General features: G+C 37.7%; 1 protein-coding gene across 2 annotated transcripts; it reads left to right on the top strand.

Moving 5' to 3' along the window:
- The first annotated feature begins 454 nt into the window (after positions 1 to 454).
- Positions 455 to 19,197, top strand: LOC113687136 (polycystin-2-like protein 1). 2 transcript variants are annotated; one of them, XM_089191094.1, is made up of 20 exons: positions 455 to 504; positions 695 to 807; positions 5,259 to 5,599; positions 7,680 to 7,793; positions 8,761 to 8,814; positions 8,928 to 9,001; positions 9,907 to 10,061; positions 10,652 to 10,750; positions 10,985 to 11,120; positions 11,650 to 11,738; positions 11,990 to 12,389; positions 12,580 to 12,639; positions 12,732 to 12,853; positions 13,307 to 13,526; positions 15,447 to 15,580; positions 16,444 to 16,561; positions 16,835 to 17,037; positions 17,379 to 17,526; positions 17,698 to 17,901; positions 18,098 to 19,197. In XM_089191094.1, the coding sequence occupies exons 3-20, from the start codon at positions 5,275 to 5,277 to the stop codon at positions 18,149 to 18,151; spliced, it is 2,709 nt and encodes a 902-aa protein (XP_089047220.1). In that variant the 5' UTR covers positions 455 to 504; positions 695 to 807; positions 5,259 to 5,274; the 3' UTR covers positions 18,152 to 19,197. The 2 variants fall into 2 exon arrangements, with proteins under 2 accessions (XP_089047220.1, XP_027060642.2); XM_027204841.2 differs by lacking the exons at positions 455 to 504; positions 695 to 807 and adding an exon at positions 4,530 to 4,731.
- Positions 19,198 to 19,503: the final 306 nt, after the last annotated feature.

Raw genomic sequence — 19,503 nt, 5'->3', positions numbered from 1 at the left:
TCCCAGTGACCTCTACGGCCATATTCAGGTGGATTGCAGACAAAATGTGGATTTTGACCAATGTCATTGGATACCTCCTCTTGCTGATTCAGACTACCCTACACAACCTATTTTTAAATTTTCTCCCCATTATGAATTTATCTTGTCAGTTTCCAGAACTATTTGTCTATGCTCCTTTGCTTTAGGACACAGAATTCCTTAAATATAATTCTTTTTGCTCCTCCCTTGTGAGTGACTTGGACTTCATGCTTGCCTTGCACTTGCCTCCGTTCGCCTCAAAAACGCCAAAAATTGCGCCTGTTCTGCAGGCTAGCTGTTTCTAACCTCAGTCCTTCTTCCAATAGAGTACTCTTACTAAGTTTCTTGAGATGAGTGTCGTAATGAGTGGGAATGGGGCGGATAATTAAACCGTGGGCTCATATCAGGTGGTGTCTTCATATCGAGGCTAACAATTAGTAGAGTCCAGTATCTTTATTGAGAGAAAGTATGGCGGCCATCTTAGAGGTGGGAAATTTTAATATTTCTGTATTTCTGGTAGTCTCTTTCCCTCTGAAAATTCACTATATTGTCTAGTGGGTTAGATAATTTGATGAGAGTTTCGAGATCTATTTTACGCTCGTTTTAAAGTAGTGTGCTTTTTTCAGGCAGAGAGCTTCAAAACAATTCTCTTAACCATTTTGTCTGTCAACAACAGGTCATGACTCAATACCTGTGGATCGGCATCTGAGGTATCGGCAAAAAAATCAAACCCTAGTGAATACAGAATTCGAATTTAGTTTTTTACTATTCATTGGCCAAGAAATGCAGGTAAGTGGGAGTTCTAATGTTGTTAACGACAATTCGATTGTGTTTTGATATCTCAAAACTTTAAGGACAACTATTTGTGACCAAGTTTTGAACTGTCACATCTGTTTAATGAAATATTTTGGTTGTTGCCCAATTCATTTTGTGCTTACTGTGTTGTAAAATCATGTCCAAAAAATATTTTGGCGTGGGCATAGACAGCTGAGAGCCACATTATCATTAGCTTACAAAGCTTTTAATTTTTCCCTAAAAATTGTTTACTCATCAACTTAACTTTTGGTCATCTCAGTGACAAATATCTGACTACATCTCATATCTTTGGTTTGTGGCTCAGACTTGAACCTGGAAGGACATTTGGATGGTGTGTTGTTGGTTTAGGTTGCTAAAGGACAGCATGCACAAGTTTTCCAAGTAGCAGTAACCAAAGATCATAAAACCATGGCTAGAAATATAATTTTACTAGGCCAAAAAGGAAAAATTAAAAAAAATTAAAATTAAAATTTAATAGCCCAGTTTGCTCAAAAGTATATGTTATTTTATGGAAATGTTTATATTCTTTTTCCGTAAGACTATAAACTTTATTAAACAAAATACCGCAGCTTCCAACATAATCCCTGAAGAAACATAAGTTGTAAATTTTAAATGACCAGAAGTTTTTTTCTACTTGTCATGGTGACCAAAGCAATTGCAGGTTGGAGCCTGGTTAGCCTTTAGTCTTAACCTCACCAAATCTCTTAAATTTTCTACCAGTAGACACACTAAATTTCTGCAGTCACCTTTCCATCAGGTCTGTTCATCCATTGGCCTATATTTTGTGGCCAGAGTAGGCAAAGAAGCTTGGTACTAGGGAGGCATTACAGGATTCCATTTTCTTAAATTCAGTCTATCAAACGGTATTTATGAAGCTATAAGGATCTGCAATGTGTAAATGTCTATGTCATCATTAAGTTTCGCAAAAAAATAAACACATGAGTTTGATTAATCTGTATGCAAACCTTGACATATATTAATTGAAACAGGTTTAGCTAGACTGGAAAACCACTGGATGATAAGAACAAATTTTGTCCTCAAAAAATAACATCTACAATAATTTTTTTTATGGTGTGGACGTTCACATATTTTGTTTGACAATTTTTTGTACTTTTTTTTCCAACCTGAATTTTCAGTGATGTATGCAAATAGTCTCATCTCAATATTTTTAGATCAACAAATGTTTAATTTTGAAGCTTTCATTCATTTGAAACTCAAGCACATGTCGTTTTTTTAATCTAACACACTCCTAAATTTAAAACATGAAGTTAGGCACATTTCTATGTTTTCAGTTAAAATGATCGTTGTCATGTGTCATATGATATCAAAGTGGTGGATTTGAATGCAAAATGCGACCCATTTAGAAAAACCTTTTAGTTTTTTAGGTAGAGAGCTTCAAACCAAACTTAAGTCTCCCTAAACATTTCCCGTCCTAAATATAAAACTCACATTTTATCACGAAAACGTTTTCTGGAAAGTGTTCATTACATTATGGAAAGGATATAAGGGTTTACCTACAATCTACGTGCTATTTTTTCATACGCATTTGAATCTAATCCTTTTAATTTATTCATATTTCTGGAGGCGAGAAACACGTCCAGTTTACGTCTGATGTTCCTGTCAAGCTGTTAATTTCTTTCTGAAGTGAAAATTGTGGCCAGACTCAAGATGTTAATTCCCTGTACAAGCCCACATAGCAGAAAGATTTAAATTTAATCTTGGACGTGAGTTTGAACGAAGCGCTTGGTTTGACAGATATAATCGCGACGCAAGTACGCATTTCAACGACCAGCATGACTGCGCTGAAATATTTAAAGCTGAAAATTACTGTCAAAAATTTTCTCTTCGCCTTAATTAAAAGCTAAGCTAAACAGTGCGTCAATTAATATTCTAGCTCTGGTTAGCAGGTGGTATGTCAAAGAAAATTGCTGAGTTGGGCTGCCGTTAAGAACATTAAAGGAAAATCTTGTTCCCGAAACAACATGACCTCATATGAACTTGAATTTGAAACCATTCCAAATTTTATGTTACTTGTGTTGTTGAGGTTGTAAAGACACCTACACTCTTCTGGTTTGTTTGCGTTTTAGTTTTCCTTAACAATTTGTATGAGAGGTGATTGCCGATTCAAAGGCTATTTTTTTTTTTTCTATTTATATGTGTATGATGTCGTAATCGTTCGGACCCGCTACATTGTTTAGAGTTTTTCCGCGCCTCACCGAACAATATGTGCGGTTTTCTTTATTTTAAAAGATGGATTGGAAATTACAAACGTAGTTGAAGGACTTGCTATAGATTATTTTAAATTTTACAAAGGCTGTGGCGTGGCTCAAAGTTGTCGAAATTAAAATTGCCAATCACACCTGTATACGTTTCAAAGTGTTTAAGTAATAAAGAGCTGTTGAACCGTATTGCTAAAGTAGAGGACGGGCGTAAACTACGTTTATTCGTTGTGTTGTTATTTCCAGCTTATGAGAGTCTTGAATCGTATTCAGTTCTCTGTACTTGAGTTCAGTCTTGACACCATCTGGAGGGGAGGTATTCCGCCTTCCAGCATAATGAGGGCTCACTATGCCATCATTTTTCACCCACAGCGAAAAGTTCGTCGGATCAATTTATCGACCGCAGGAATGAATTATCGCCCACAATTCCGTTGTAAATGGACGAAGTTATGGTGTGTTTTCCTCAGAATTCGAAATTTTAAAGCGATTTCCTTTTTGCCTGTTTCACTTGAAGCTTATCTGAAGAGTTTATTGATTGCATGTTGTTCACATTTTTATAATTCTTAATTTCTGCCAGCCTGGTTTATTTATTATTTCCATGCGAACTGGGGATTTTCTTGTTCTCAAGAAGAATGGGTTCTTACCGCCCGATCGTAATATTTCACTGAAACTCCCAGGAATCCCAGGGTCGTGCCTAAAAGATTAAAAAGAAGTGATAAAATTGTGAAATGCTGCCAGACATAAGCGATAAAAGCAAACCACCCTTCAGCAATGCTTTTTTTTTTTTTTTTGGAGATAGTTTGGCAGAAGGGGAGTGTCAATTCAACGTTTTAGTGACGAACGAATCTAATTTCTTATTCAGCTGAAATTTTCCCAAATACGTCAATGCTTTGTCGAGTAACTAAGACAATGAAATAGGATCTCCTCCTTCCAATAAGCTTTCGCAAGGATGGAATCAAGAGTGTGTGTGTAGTTATCATAATAGCTCATGTTTCTTCCAAGTTTCGTGTTTGCGGTTAAATCTGTGGGAAACTCGCTCGCTAATAACTTCCATTGAACTTGTTTTTTTTATAATCCTTCGATCATGCTTACATAGGGGCAAAAAAAGGAATTCTATGAAACAAAAAGAAAGACAAAAATTAAAACAGAATTATCCATAGTCATGGCGTCTGTCAAACCAAGCTTTTGTATCTGACAATTTCACTTTGAAATATTGTCCTGTTTTTCGCTAAAACTAGATACCGGAAAGGAAAAATTATTTTCATTGTTCCTATTATCACTCTGATAATAACGGTAGCCTTAACGATATTCTTGTTCGAAGAAAATACGGCTTGTTATGAGTAAAATCTCATTGTTTCAGGGCTTTAAAAAAGTTTTAGAACGTTCCAGTTTAACAGATAACATCATATTTTGATCGCACTGGTTTATTCAAAAAATAATACTTTTGTTTAAAAAGTCGTCTTATTTCGCAATGGTGTGAGAAGTCCTTGTTGTCCAAAGTTGTCAGCATAAACAACCAATCGGTTACTCCCATTTCGCTGCCTTCATAAAATATTCATTATTTGCTTTAAAACACAGGAATATTTGCCTTACTTGAGCTGCGACACAGGTGAATTCGGTAACGAAAATCGTTCCTTTTTTACATCTTCATCACTTGGGTTTGCCTTTTAAAGATTCGGTAAGGTCACCATTTTTGGTCTTATATACGTGAACATTTAAAGGGTTTCCTTATCTGTTATGATTTCTTCGTGTGGTTTCTTATTTCATCTTGTTGTTTTTTGTCGGCCTTTGTGTGGTCTTTGCGTATTTTCGACCACTCGATTGAAAACCGTGCAAAATTAAACTATTATCTCAGTCATCGGAAAAAAATTTTAAATTGTGCTTCCGATTTTAAAATTGAACGAGCCAATTTGTAAAGCAGGGAAGTTTTTATGACATAATTCTACAAACTGCGCAATTTTAGTAAATTTTGCGAAAATTTTCTCCTGAGCCGTAACTATAGAAACCTAATTAGCACGCTTGATTGACATACTTTCCTTCACTTGCGTAGAACATGAAATATTTATCGCCCTTATCGGCGAACGGTTGGAAAGTTGCTAGATCTGCATTTGGCGTTAATTCGCGAGAGGAAGCGCTCGTTAGTTGAATTCGCGCCGTATCACAGCGTTATTTCAACAGATTTTCCTATCCTTTTGATATTAAAAGGTAAACGAACTTAAACATGAGTGGAGGCTCTGCAAAGCGCCGGAATCGTAGTGGAATAGGATCGCAAGCTAGTCTTGGAGATGAACTGGAAATGCACGAGAAGAACAACAGGCCGCCATCTTCTCATTCTCGAAACGCATGGTCTGACGATCTACTGAGCGGAGGACACGATGAGATTGATTTCTCCCCTCGCGCGCCGGCCTCCGCAGCCGTCGATCTTCCTTCAGCTATGGAGCACGAACCTGTAAACCATCAAGGTCGTGTCCCAACAGATGTACGGGCTCCTGGTACGAAAAACGTCCCTGTCGGTTGTTGGACAAGGTTTAAAAGGATTGTCCGAGGTAAGGAATGTTTTGTAAAGCATGAAACGTGATGTTCTTTCGCCAAAGTGATCATATCTTTCTCCGAAACTTGTATAGTTTTAAGATTTGATCGATCTGCCCGCTACGAGCTCTGCACTTTTAATGTCACGTAATTTGGTAATTTTCCATGGTTGATTTCATCTAGTATTTTTCTTTTCTCTTGGGGACATTTGTCAAGTATGTTGTACTTCAGTCTTGTTTCGATATTAAAAGGATTTTTCCCAGGGGAAGACAAGTGGAAGATGAGAACTGTAGTTAAAAAATTGCAGAAAATTCGAGTTGGAATTAGGTTGCGCGGCTTGCGATCAATCGACATTCGTTGCAGCACACAATCTCTTGAGAAGTTGTTGTCTCGGTTTTTTTTTTTGCTGTTTATTAGATTTTGGTTGTTTCTTCGATTAGTCCCTCTCATTTTAGAAAAGCCCTGAAAGGGTCTAACTCGTTTCGTAGCATATTCGGTTCGCCAGAACGTAAAATTTTAATGAAGATTGGGGACAGGTGTTTAGACTGCAAATGATATTCATGCCAATTTAAATTAAAATCTTCGTTTTGTAAAAGTGTAGAGAGACACGTTTCTGTAAGTTATATCCACGTTTATCGATGGCGACTGAGGTTTCCACTATAATCTGTACAAACTTTTATCGTGATTTAGACGAATTGGAGTATTTCAAAGGCCCGAAACATTTTTCGCAGTTTGCGATCAGAATCTAGATCCTGTTGTGTCAAATACCTCGCTGATAGGTTTTCATATTTCAGCGGCAATTTTCTCTGCAATTAATTATTTATGGTACTTGAATTTCCGTAAAATCGCACTCGTTTGGTCAAATTTTGTGGCTTTGAATTAAGATCCCGTTTTATCCGTTTGAAACTGATTGTGTTTTGGACATCGTGCTCTCGCGCGGATTGATTTTACCTAACAGAGATCAGTGTTCGATTTTCAGTGATAACCGTTGATGAGCTCAACAAAAAGCTCTTATTTTCCGTTGCTTAAAAGAATTAATTGCAATCTAATTAAACTTTGTTCCACGAAAGTCTGGAATTTTCCGCGAAGAGGTTAAAATTCGGGTTTTCTGCATTTAAACGGTAGTCTAAGATAAACATTACTTAGAACACAGACTGCCTTGAACATTGAGCCCGTGATGTTTACTTCGCAGATCTGTTTATTATGAATTCCAATTACGATCGCCACATTATACCTAACCTTGTAGGTCAGAGGGAAAACTGCCAGAGGAAATATTTCCAAATATTACTCTAAAATAGGACTTTGCTTTGTTTGTTTTTGAATCAGCAGTTTGTATGAATCAATACGGGAACTCTAGTTTTTGTTTGTAATGAAAATAACAAATAATAATAATCTATTGTAGTTACCATTTTTTTATTATGTGGGAAATTTTAAAGGGAACTGAAATACATAACAAGGCTTGGAGATGTGAAAGAATCCATTCAAAGTTATCGGGAAGGTTATTGATATGAAAATAGTCAGAGCTTTTTTGTCAAGTTAATTAAAAATGTTTATTTTTGTATTTTTTCCCGATTTCGCCAATATGTAAAAATGCAGCAGCTGTCTTGACATAAGAACTAGTTTGGAATGGTTAAACAGCTACAGCAGGTTGTCTTCTCATATTCTAACAGTTACACAAAATTGTTTCATTTAATTCAGAGAGCAACATTTCCTCAATATTTGCTGTTTTTTTGTTTGAAATATTTTCTTTTCAAGGAGTCCTTTCTTGATCATTACCACTTAAAGACAGATATGACAGAAATTTGCATTTGTTTGAAATGACACAGAACAGGTTTTTTAATAATTTTGGGCTTTCTGCATCAAGGAATGATCAAAAAAAAAATTATCTTAATACTATCTATATATATCTATATATATCTAAATAACTGGTTTTAAAGCCAAATGCATCCTGCAAAGCTCAGCAATGGTTCTGGCAGAAAACAGAAAGTCGATATTTTTTTAACATGCTAGATGTGGATGTGTTCGGGCAGCTGTGCATGGCCAACTTGTCAGTAGAATTTTGATGTTAATTTTAGCCCTTCTTTTGTTGTCTTTTAGGTTTGTGGAGAACCAGACAGACTGAGGATACTGATTCTGGCTCAGAGGCACATGTGAAAACGACCTTGCGAGAACTGGTCATCTATTTAGTCTTCATCACCATCCTCTGCATCTGTGAGTTGAAAAATAAAATTGTGTGGCTTGTAATTTTTATTATGATGGCTGGTCAAGTTTCCTTTCACAAATATTGATCATCTGAGAAATGTTGTTTTATCACTGACTTTTTGAGCATAACCTTTTGCTTTTTGGTGAAATCTGTTGACCAGTGCTTGCATGTTAGCTCACTGACTCTCTGAAGTGATTAATTAGCATGCATGTTCTTCTTGCATTGTCAATACATCATATAACTGTTGGCAAGGAGAACTGACAAACAGATCAGTTAGAGTGTGTTTTCTTAACATGAATTGAAATTCTATCAAATAATTTACTAGGAAATGTAAAAGAGCTGGAATGGAGAATCATGTATTGATCTGATCACAAAGTTAAATTGTCAACTCAAGTTGGAAAACAAATTCTCAACAGGATATCAAGTCAGATGTTGGAAAGGCTTTCACCCTCAACACCCCATGATCAGTTTACAAGTTTCCCATACCATCCTTTATATTTGTCCTATGGTAGTTACAAGGAGGATTTGCTTTACAATCAAGAGCTTCTTAACCTCTCTTTCATTTTCTTTATGAATATGACCTTAATGTTTGATTCAGGGATGATACTGATGTTTATCACTCTCTGTTTAAAAGGTTAAAAGGCAATTTACTATATCTGAACTTGTGAGGAAGTGATCTTCGTGGGTTTAATGCAATCACAGACTCTGACAGGGATGACCCTTTACCTCTTTTATCGCTACTTCAAACTGGGGAGGCTGATGGAAGGAGAGCAGTTCCTAAACTAGAATCTGCATCCTTTGCAACCTCTCTTTCTGCAATAAGTCTAATTACTGATGATCAGAAAGATCAACTCCTGATTCGTTTTCTCATCCTTTGGTCCAATCTGTTTTGTTTCACATGCATGTATGCCTTTATATTTTCAATCTGAATGGGAAGGGTCAAAACTTACCGAAAAAAGTGTTCTTGTCTTTCAGTGACCTTTGGAATGACAAGCTCAACGATGTACTACTTCACCAAGGTCATGAGAGGTGAGTCATTTTGTGTACGTGGTAGAGATTTCCTGAATTTCAAATAATTTTGTTGTTGGCTGACTCAAGTCTGTGAAAAATTTAATGTGTTTTATATACAATCTTTTACACAGATTTGTTTGTTGAGACCACAATGTCAAACAGAAATACATTCAAGGACATTACAACCATGAAGGAGTTCTGGATGGTAAATACTTTCAATTCTTTTTCCTTCCTTTCCCAATCTTATTACATGCCGTCAATTCTGATCTCTCCTCACTCTGATGTGTAATTCTACTACTTCACATGTTTTTTTTGGTTACTCTCTCCATATCAGTTTGTTTATTTTCCTCATGGCTTGTGTTATTTACTATGGAATTTATGAACTCAAGAGAGAAATGTTTTACTAAGCAGTGTTGTTGAAGGGGCACAATTTAAAATCCCCAACACCAGATAATGTTGCTATATCTGTCATGAAAATATGCTTTGGAAGGAAAGGCATGCTGAAACAACATTGAAAGAGGAAAGTTTACAGGAATAGTGGGATGCATGAGTCTGGATTGAAAATAAATTTGTATTTGACTTAGTTGTCTCAACAGTTTGTCCAAAATTATAGATTATTGTAGTCACCTTCCATGATAATTACTTATGAATTCCTTACCCCAGCCTATAACTCTTTACACCTTAACATCAGTATGCATATTCTGCATAATCTTCTTCATATATTTCCTAAGGTGCTGGTAAGGAGAATTTGTATAAACTTCAAGAGCTTCTTTAGTTGGTCTTCATTTCCTTTATTCTCATGACCTTTATGTGTGATTCAGGGCCTGGTCCAATTAGCACTAACCCAGGGTTAATTTTTAATTGAGTTTTGTTATTCCTTTGTTCAAAAGCCTTTTTCGGATAAGTTCTTAAATTCATGTAAGGCATACTTCCAATCATCAATTTGTAGACAAAAGGAATGGTACTGAATCTTTTTTTTTTTTTTAAGCTTTCAAATCTGAAATCAGATTTCACACTAACCCTGGGTTATCTTTACCCACCTTGGGTGATGTTGTTAAGAGAAGTTAGGTTTTAGTCAGGGTTAAGTTGTTCTTCGTTCCATTGTTGTAGTATGCAGATGGCCCTCTAGCAGATGGATTGTACTGGGAACAGTACTACAATGGCAAAAATGTATCACAAGAAGATCTCGGTTTTATTTACTTTGAGAATAAAATCCTTGGACGACCACGCCTGAGACAACTCCGAGTGAAGAACGATTCTTGTGTGTAAGTGCAGCGCATTTTATTTATTATCACTTTGCAATAAAATTGTAAATGATAAAATATTTAATGATCGTACCATATATTTCCCTAATCAGAACAATTAAGATCACATTTTAAGAATATTTTTTAAACATATAAGACATTTCAACACAGCATTTACAAATCTGGACTTCTGAGATACCAAAGAATCTTTCTATGAATTTTTTTTTTGTAATTGAACTTCTCTTTTTGAACTAAAAAAAAAAAATTGTGAAGTTCCAGGCCAGTGCTTATTCAATCATTAACAACATTGTGGGCCTATTGGAAAAACTGTGGAGCATTTCAATAAGGATATTTGTGGACTATAAGAACAATTATTTCCCCCTAGTAGGTGTAGTTATAAATAGATATTTTGAGTGGGTTTATATTGCCTAGATAGATTGTAGAGATTTGCCCATGTTTGTTTGTTTTTTTTTTTTTTTTTTTTTTTTTTTGTGCCACAATCATCATAAGTTTTATACCTTTGAAGGTGTGTTCAATTCGGGAACAATGTTTTGAATTGGAAATGTGTACTTCATCAGATTGTGCAATTTTCTTGTGTTTATTGATTTCAGTGTTCATGATGATTTCAAGAGTGTTATCAAGGACTGTTATGCACCCTATGCTCCTGGGATAGAAGACCAAGACCCGTTTGGTGTGGGGAATGGATCTGCGTAAGTGATCTCTTCTTGCACAGTGAATGTAGGACGTGAACATGCCAACATTCCAAATTTTAATTTCCACTTAGACAAGGGTAGGCAAAGAGCTATAGCTAAATTTTAAGTTATTTATCAATCAATAACATAGTATTTATTTAGTATACAATCACAATTTTAAGAAGGAAGCGGTAAAGCTTTGAGAAAGGTAGCCCTTACAGGTAGAATCAAACATCCTCTTCTCTAACACAGATGGGAATACAAGACAGAGAAAGAACTAGACGGTCGATCACACTGGGGGAGAATTACCTCGTACAGTGGAGGTGGGTTCACAATGCTTTTGGAACCAAAAAGGGCAGCCACAAAATCGAAGATTGCCGACTTAAAGGTAAGCAGTCACACACAGAGTTTTTAAAAACAGTCGAACTCTTCAAAGTGCAAGGAAATTTTGAAAGTAACTTAGTTTCAAATCCTGGAAAAGGTATCGGAAGTATAGATGAAGTTTTGACAAAAATGGAGAGGTTTGCTCATGTCTAGAAGTCAGAGGTGCCTGATTGTTGAGTTAGACATATGTAAGAAAGAGGAATTATATAAAAACAACCTTGGCCAAAAACTTGGCTGCAGTGAATCAGCAGCTCATTAAGGGGAGAGTAGCGATGCTTCGGTTGGCTTCCTTTAGCTCTATGATTGGTCCAGAAAACACGCACCACCTCTTAGCTAATCAGATGCAATTTAAAAACAAATGCTACTTGGTCACGTGTGTTTTCCCGCGCTTCAAGTAGATTGCCTGTTTCTACTTTGAGTTTTCATTGGTTCCTTGTGATATTTCTTTTAATCTGATTGGCTGTAGTAATTACTTTGGTGTTAGTTCACAACATGCAATCGAAATGAGCTCTAAAATTGAAATTTTCTTCCAGCAAAACCTGTGGCTTGACCGCGGAACAAGAGCGGTGTTTATGGACTTCACCGTTTACAATGCCAACATCAATTTGTTCTGCATCATTAAGTAAGTTGTTTCTGCCCTTGAAGGTTTTTAATCCTTTCAGTCCCATGAGTGATTTAGACTCGAATTCGCTAATATACTATCTAGCAAGCAGGTTATGAAAAGCGAAGAAATATCCGTTAGAAAGAAGGCGTTATCTCGATACACGCTAGTCTCTGAAAAATATACTAGTGCTTACTTATTCCACATTGCGCTCGAAATTTTATTTTATCACCCACACCAATAACAAGTTTTTCCCCTTTCGCCCCTCCTAGATTGGTATTGGAGTTCCCAGCCACAGGAGGTGTGATCCCATCATTCAACTTCCGCACAGTGAAGCTGATTCGTTACGTCACCGATTTCGATTACTTTGTGATGGCCTGCGAGGGAATCTTCATCCTTTTCATCGTATACTACACCATAGAAGAAATCCTTGAGATCACGAAACACAAATTGCAGTACTTCAAGAGTTTCTGGAACGTGCTGGATGTAATTGTGATTTTCCTTGGATACGTAGCAGTTGTCTTCAACGTCTACCGAGCAATCAAAGTGGGCGACTTGTTGGAGACGCTCTTGTCAAACAACAATCAGTATGCAAACTTTGAATCTCTCGGCTTCTGGCAGACACAGTTCAACAACATGGTCGCCGTGGCTGTGTTTTTCGCCTGGATCAAGGTGGGTGCTTTCGTGATGGCTTCCGAAAGCAAAGTGCAATTTTATGCCTCACATTGCTCCGGCGGCGCATTTTCTCGCCCTTTCTGTCGACATTGTAGTTTCCTGGGCTTAACGCTTTGGTCAGCATTTTCTTGTAAATAATACCTGCAACCTTTTCTTAAGTTGATTTTTTTTTGTATCTTTTTGACAGGTCTTCAAGTACATCAGCTTCAACAAGACCATGACTCAGTTGTCAGCAACGCTGAACAATGTATGGTGATATTCTTTTGTAGTTTTACTACTTCATTCACAGTGAAACCTAGCTCGTAGACCTTGACTCTAAACATTTCTTCTTTCCATCAGTGCGCCAAAGACGTTGGTGGCTTTGCTGTCATGTTCTTCATCATCTTTCTCGCCTACGCGCAGCTGGGTTACCTGGTCTTTGGTACTCAAGTTCGGGACTTCAGCACCTTCGAGGACGCCATGTAAGATATGATTTTCTTTGCCAAATTTCCGCTGGGCGGGCGCGCGAGAAACATTTCCTTACCATAAAGTGCGACGCGGAAGCCACGATTGCCTTGTGGTTGGTGTGCAAGGCTCTGGATCCAGAGGTCTGGGCTTGAGCACAGGGCAGTAAATTATGTTGTGTTCTTGAGCATGACATTTAACGCTTACAGTTCCCCTCTCCACCCAAAAGGGTGATGTGATGGATGAGCATCCCTTCCATGGGAAGTCGCAATCGTGCCACTGAAACTGGGAAAAACGTAGTTAGTGATGGGCAACTATAGATGCTATCTCCTACGCGCACTAATACTTTCTATGATCTGATGCACTTTTTAACGTCACACAAGCGAATTACCACTTTTTTTTTCTCTAAGAATTTGTGTTTTGAGACGGTTTTGAATTAACGCAAGGCTTTTTCTGAATTTTTATTTTAGTTTTACGCTGTTCCGTATTATCCTTGGTGACTTTGACTTCCACGCCCTCGAGGCAGCCAACCGCGTACTTGGACCGATTTTCTTCATCACCTACGTGTTCTTCGTGTTCTTCGTCCTGCTGAACATGTTCTTGGCCATCATCAATGATACTTACGCTGAAGTCAAGTCAAACATCGCCAACCAGAAGAGCGAGTTCGAGATCGGTGACTACTTCAAGAAGGTAAATGGTGCACAATTTTTTGTTTTTTTGTTTTTTTGTGGTAGCCGACAATTATTTATCATAATTTGACACCTAAAAGTTTACTCACCTCCTTTGCATCGTGAGTGATGCAGCTTAAATTTTTCAACTACCCCATCCTTAGATACTTGCTTCCCGGGGATTTTGTGGTATTTGTCTGTATTCCCCTGTTCCTGTTTTGGGGTTTACCACGGTATAAGAACCTGTGAAGTTTTTTCTTTGTTTAAAGCTATTATTTTGACTGTTTGTTTCCTCTGCTCTAAGTCACTCGTGCTAATAGCAGGTTGCTAGGCCGAGAATGAACCAAATATTTTGAGTTTCTCGTATTGCAATATCGTTTTGGCGGCGCTGGGAACCCGCGAAAAAAAAAAAAAGCAAATCAGCGTATTTAACGTTAGTCCGTTTGATTATGTAATATTACATCTCTTGCAAATGATAAGAGAAAGGAACACTTGGAGGCGTTTCAATATAGGGATGAAAAGCAAAATTCTCCGGAAAAGATTAAGAGATTGTGCTAAGGTGACTATACTTACTCTAAGTGCACATAATTGGATGCTTTAAATGAGTCTATTTTCTCTTGTCGTCAAATTAATACTTCAAAGTTGAACTCGTGGGTACTCTACGATTATGGTCCGTAAGATTTCGTTTTCTGCATTTTGCTTTAGGGTGAGTGAACTGAATTCGAAGAGTAATTTTTTTCTTCCTGTCCTCTTTCCTCGTAAGAAAAGTTAAAGAGAGAAAATAATCGGTGAAGTACTTTGAATTTTGCAAATCGCAAATCATTTTGAAGAATCAATTAGAAGTATTCTGTACAACATTCCTAATATTGCCATTCATTGCTTTTTCTGATATTTTGACTTGGTTGTAATTTTATCCGGTTATGCACACGATACAAACTGTAAAAATAGCGGTTATTTCATAAAAACTAATGCGCGATTGAACGATTGAAGAATGGTTACGTAATCATAAGTAAATGTGGTTCTGGCGTAGGTTAAATTTCCGTTTGTGATTTAAAAAAAAAACTATGAGAACATCTAAGGACGTATCAAGATTCTTTTGTTTCCCTCGATTTTTTTTTTTTTGGTTCTGTTTTTTCTTTTTCCTTCGTTTTTTCCCTTTCCTTTTACAAGCAGATCCACTCGTCTACAGTTTATCGATTTCAACCAAGGGTTATAGACATTTTGTTAATAATAAATAAAGCTGTCTGGCTTTCTCGTTGAATGCACTGCTTCCTAAAAGATTATTTATTTCGTTCATTTATTGTGTATTTTGCTTCTTTTTGTTTGGCGCCGTGTGAGATTTTTCCGACGCACAATAACTTCTATGGCGAGTTATAAATCAAGTTTTTTTTTTCTATTCCGTGACTGTAACCAAAAAAGAGAGAATTATGAATTTCGCGTCTTTTTATGTAATCTTGGGTTGGCTCAACACGAAACTGAATGGCCTCGGTAAGAATATTTTCATTACGCTATTCCCTGCAAATGGTAAAACATTAACGGCAATAAAGAGGCACAGGTGTTTAGAAGTGTAACTTTCTGTAAGTAATGTCATTTTTTATGCATGTCATACTTTTGACAGAGTAGTCAAGCGTGCAGCGTTCCCGAGCAACCGTAGAGCAAGTCGGCATTTATTGGCTTTTTTTAAGTAAACAGTAAAATGTTTCTTCTTTATTATTGGACGCTTAACTTGCGCCTCCTTTTCACCCCGGGTTGCCGCCATCAATGACTGCCCGGTGGCCTGTTTTTGTCCGAAATTATGCTTCAGGACCAATTCGACAGCCACAACTTTCTGTAGCCGTTTAGTTTTTCCGCGAGTCGTGGTTGGTAGATATTGCGAGTGCTGAGGAGTACAAAACGAGCAGTGGTTTCAGCTTTCTAAATTTTTTGTTTATTTTTATCTCAGGGATACCAGAAGATGTTGGACAAATTGTCCTTCAAACGCGAGAAGATCCTCGACATCCAGAAAGCACTGAAGTCTGCCGATGTAAACCAAGACAACAAGCTCGATTTCGAAGAGTGGAGAGCAAACTTGAAATCGTAAGCACAACCGATGTTTAACGCCTTGATAATTTGTATCTTCTGCAGTGGACACTAATATTTATTTTCTGTGGATGGTTATTTATGTAGAGCCTCGCTGGAAGCTCTTCATGAATATTCTAAAATTACTTTACAATATCCAAGTAAGCGGGGTTCTGTTACAGGTGTCAACATCAAACCTCTTACGTTCTGTACAACATGTACATGTAAAATTACGTAATTTCTTTACACGTTATTTCGACAGGCTTAAGAATTGTGAAAATGTTCAAAGTTGCTTAGAGTTATTTATGCCGCATTTATGCCGTGAAACTTTTATTGCTCTAACAGTCATTAAGATCGCCCTCTTTGATTGAAGTTGTGAAGCAATTGGAATCTTGACTACCTTATTTTAGATATATTTTCAAGTTCCTTTTTAACTGCTTTCATTTCTTTTGTAATGAATCATTTCTTTCCCTATGGAAACGGTTCAAGAAAACACCGCCTCTTTAGAATTCCTTTCTCAATTAAACGGGGTTACTATGAGAACAGGTCTAGAATTCTCCAGCCATATGTCCTATTCTCGCAATATGTCAAATACGTGTTTGTTTTGACTGTAAATTCGTAATTTGTAAATTGAAATTTGAAAGATTCTCCAAAAATGTCACGAGTTTAATATAACTAGTGAAGTGTATTTTACGTAAAGAAAAAGTATCGCCTTGCAACTCTCGAAATGCTATCTCACCAATGCTTACACTTAAGACAGTATGAATCGAAGAACAGAACGAAAGTCACTACAAAGGTTGAAATGAGGGGTAACATCCTAATTCACCCAACTTTTATACCAGTAATGTTTGATAGATTTTTGTTGTGTCGTCTTTTCTTAGCCGTGGCCATGCTGATGCAGAAATCGAAGCGGTGTTTGCCAAGTACGATTTAGACGGCGACAGAATCCTGGATGAAGAAGAACAGAGGAAGATGCAAGAAGATCTGGAAGGACAGAAGGTCAGAAACTCAATTGTGAAGGATTAACGCACTTTGAAGCAATATTTTGTAAAAGTTTGCGTTTCCACCAATCAGATGCAAGACTAGAACCCATGGGTACTGAGACCCACGCGTTTTCCTGCGCTTTTTAATTTTACGGATTTCCGTTGGCTCATTGGCCTATTTTACTGCTCAGATATTCCGATCTCGCGACTCAATCGAAATATCGTTTACGCAACCACTGCGAAAAGGGTTTATGGTTGTTATTTTGTTTTAATTTATTCTCGCTGGCAGGCTGAACTGAACGAGGAAATCGAGGAAATGGAGCGGGCCAAGGAAACAAAGAGTGGAAGACCAAAGAGTGCAAACAGCAATGTGAGCAGCGATGACAGCGACGATGATGAGGGATCCACTGGTGGATTGAGTGCGCGCGCAGGCTCAGCTATCGCTCGACCCAGTGCTGGAGGAGGCGGAGTGTCTTATGAGGAATTCAATGTGTAAGTTTTTGAGCCTCCAAGGTTTCGTACTGGAAGCTAAGAGTGTTAGGGGAAACGTTTACGATATAGGGGAGTAAAGAGCTACCGGGGAAACATCCCTTTCAAAAGAAGGATTGCCTTTGAGGATCTGCTTTATGTTTTGTGATTTGCATCATTAAAAGTCTTCCATGGTTGGCCGTTGGAAATCTTTTCTATTTTGCCCAACATGTCGTAAAGATTATTCCCAATTGTGGTGGCAAGCGTAGTAAGCAAGAATACTTCGGCCCAAATGTCAAACTTTCCAAACCTAGTACGTTTCGGAAGATTTGTCAGTAACAAACCTGCTTTTACTTGTGTTTCAGTCTTAGCCGCCGAGTGGACCGAATGGAACATTCCATTGGCAGCATCGTGTCCAAGATTGACGCAGTCCTCGTCAAACTCGAGGCCATGGAGAAAGCCAAGCTCAAACGACGGGAAACCATGGCTAAACTGCTTGACTCGATCGCTGATGTAAGTAGAAATCGAGTCAGTTTTCCTCAAAGTAACTTGTTTTGTGTTTTATACCTAACTGAAGTTACGTATTTTAGAGTCTTTCTAGTTGAGAATAGTTAATTTTTAATAACTTTCTTCCTATTGTAACTTTTTTCACTGATGCACCGCACTTACTTTTACTTACTACAGAGCGATCGTAGTGAGCGCAGTGACCGCGACTTGAAACGAGATCAGATGGAAAGACTGGTACGAGAGGAGTTGGAACGCTGGGACAGCGAGGCATCCATGAACCGCGGCGAGACCAGCCCCACTGGTTCCCGGGCTCCCACAGCAAAATCGAGCCGTGGATCCTTGTCCCGAGCTTCCCAGGCCTCCGCTGGCTCAAGGATGCATGTAAGTAGTTGAGCTCTCACTCATGTTTGTCCTCAGAATTTTCCTTAAATATTTTTCTACGATAGTGGTATTGCAACGAATTGATATCTCTCGGAGATCAATTTACATCTTCTCTTAGCAGTTTGTTTGGTATCGTTTTGACGTAGTGAAAGGAATTGCAATGTTGATCACTAACTGTTTGATTCTATCGTTACAGGACCGCGATCGCGATGGAGTCCCACCCGTGTTCAACGAACACACAAATGTGTAGAGTTCCCAAGGAACGAAGCGTTTACCACTAAGGAAGCTTGTTCGATGAGTCTTTAAATATTAAGATAACCCATATGTATAGAGTATAGATTTAATTATTTGTCACTAAAAGCTCATCCGCTATTCAAGCATCGTTTTTGTTTTCACAATGAAGAGCTTTTTGTCTTTGTCTTCGCTTTCATTTGGCATATGTGTTCCGGTGCAATTCATGCATCGATCTTAACAGTCACAATTTCACACGATTCTAATTGGAAAGTTTTCTCTGTAACCAAAATGACATGCCTTTCAGTGAAAGATTTGGTCTCGTAATATTTATTTGTCTCCACAAGAATTTTTTTTTGATCCTCTTCTCTGTAAAGGTGGTCACGAATCTCTCCCTAGGCTTCCCTCATTCATCTTCCGCTCAATTCTTATCCTACACAGAGAATTAAAAGTGTGAAATTGTGACTAAAATGAATTATATTCGTAAGAGCCATATGAACTTTAGGATCGTCATCGAGGGTAATTTAATTCCAGTAGATTTGTATATAGGTTAAAACATAGAGGAAGGGTCACGAAGGTCGAATGTTCTCTTCACTTTGGTGTTATATTGTTGCCACGAGGTTTGCACGTGGGATTGGCTTTTAAAGACAAACTTCTGTGCGTAGAAGTGACTAAGTCAAACATTACTAAGAAACGAAGGTTTAACGAGTTGGTTGTTTTGTTACACTCAAGCAAGTAACTCTTTTGCATGAAAGGCTTTGAATATTTCACATGAAGTCGTCTTTGGAGACTGTTTTAGAAAAAGAAGATTTGCCGTTGTCTCGTACATGTTCAGAAAAGGGTTTCATCTTGAAAGATTGACTTGACGGGTTTTGATTGGGTTTATTGATCCGTTAATAATCTATAACAGTTAACTGATGACGCCATTTATCGCAATAAACTGCACCCACCTGCAGGCAGTGTAGGAGTAGCCTTTCTCAGCTGATTGAAAATAGTTTATAGGCTGGACGTCTTTCTTAAACTTCAACACATATTAAATTGCTCATTAAAGGAGCTTTAAATGTCGCGGTTTATGGTTCGTTGATTTATTTGTCTTTGCCTCTCTTACAAGTATCGAAGGTAATTTGATTTTTGCCGAACTGCGCTGTCTTATTGGTTAAGAAAACTTGCGCTTCTCACCCAATCAGTTCCTAAACTCAATGTTCAGGAGAGGTAATCCACGGAGGGTGTATACTAGTCTCGTACCCAGTCTTCCCATGGCAAAGCGGTTGCTGTTTGCTCCGAAAATAGCTAGGGTGCGGAGGGGTCGGGTGTTAGTACTTTCTATGATTCTCCACAAACGCATAGTCTTAGACGTAAGTCTGTTTAGGA

The sequence above is a fragment of the Pocillopora damicornis genome, chromosome 13 (assembly GCF_964200805.1).
Source record: "Pocillopora damicornis chromosome 13, jaPocDami1.2, whole genome shotgun sequence".
NCBI classification, from domain to species: domain Eukaryota; kingdom Metazoa; phylum Cnidaria; class Anthozoa; order Scleractinia; family Pocilloporidae; genus Pocillopora; species Pocillopora damicornis.
This window is presented reverse-complemented; position numbering and strand designations above follow the sequence as displayed.

Coding starts and splice junctions, on each gene's coding strand:
- LOC113687136 (XM_089191094.1), top strand. CDS start 5,275: ATGAGTGGAGGCTCTGCAAAGCGCCGGAATCGTAGTGGAATAGGATCG. Junction 12,390..12,579: donor TGTTTTTCGCCTGGATCAAG/GTGGGTGCTTTC, acceptor TCTTTTTGACAG/GTCTTCAAGTACATCAGCTT. Junction 16,562..16,834: donor AAGATCTGGAAGGACAGAAG/GTCAGAAACTCA, acceptor TCTCGCTGGCAG/GCTGAACTGAACGAGGAAAT.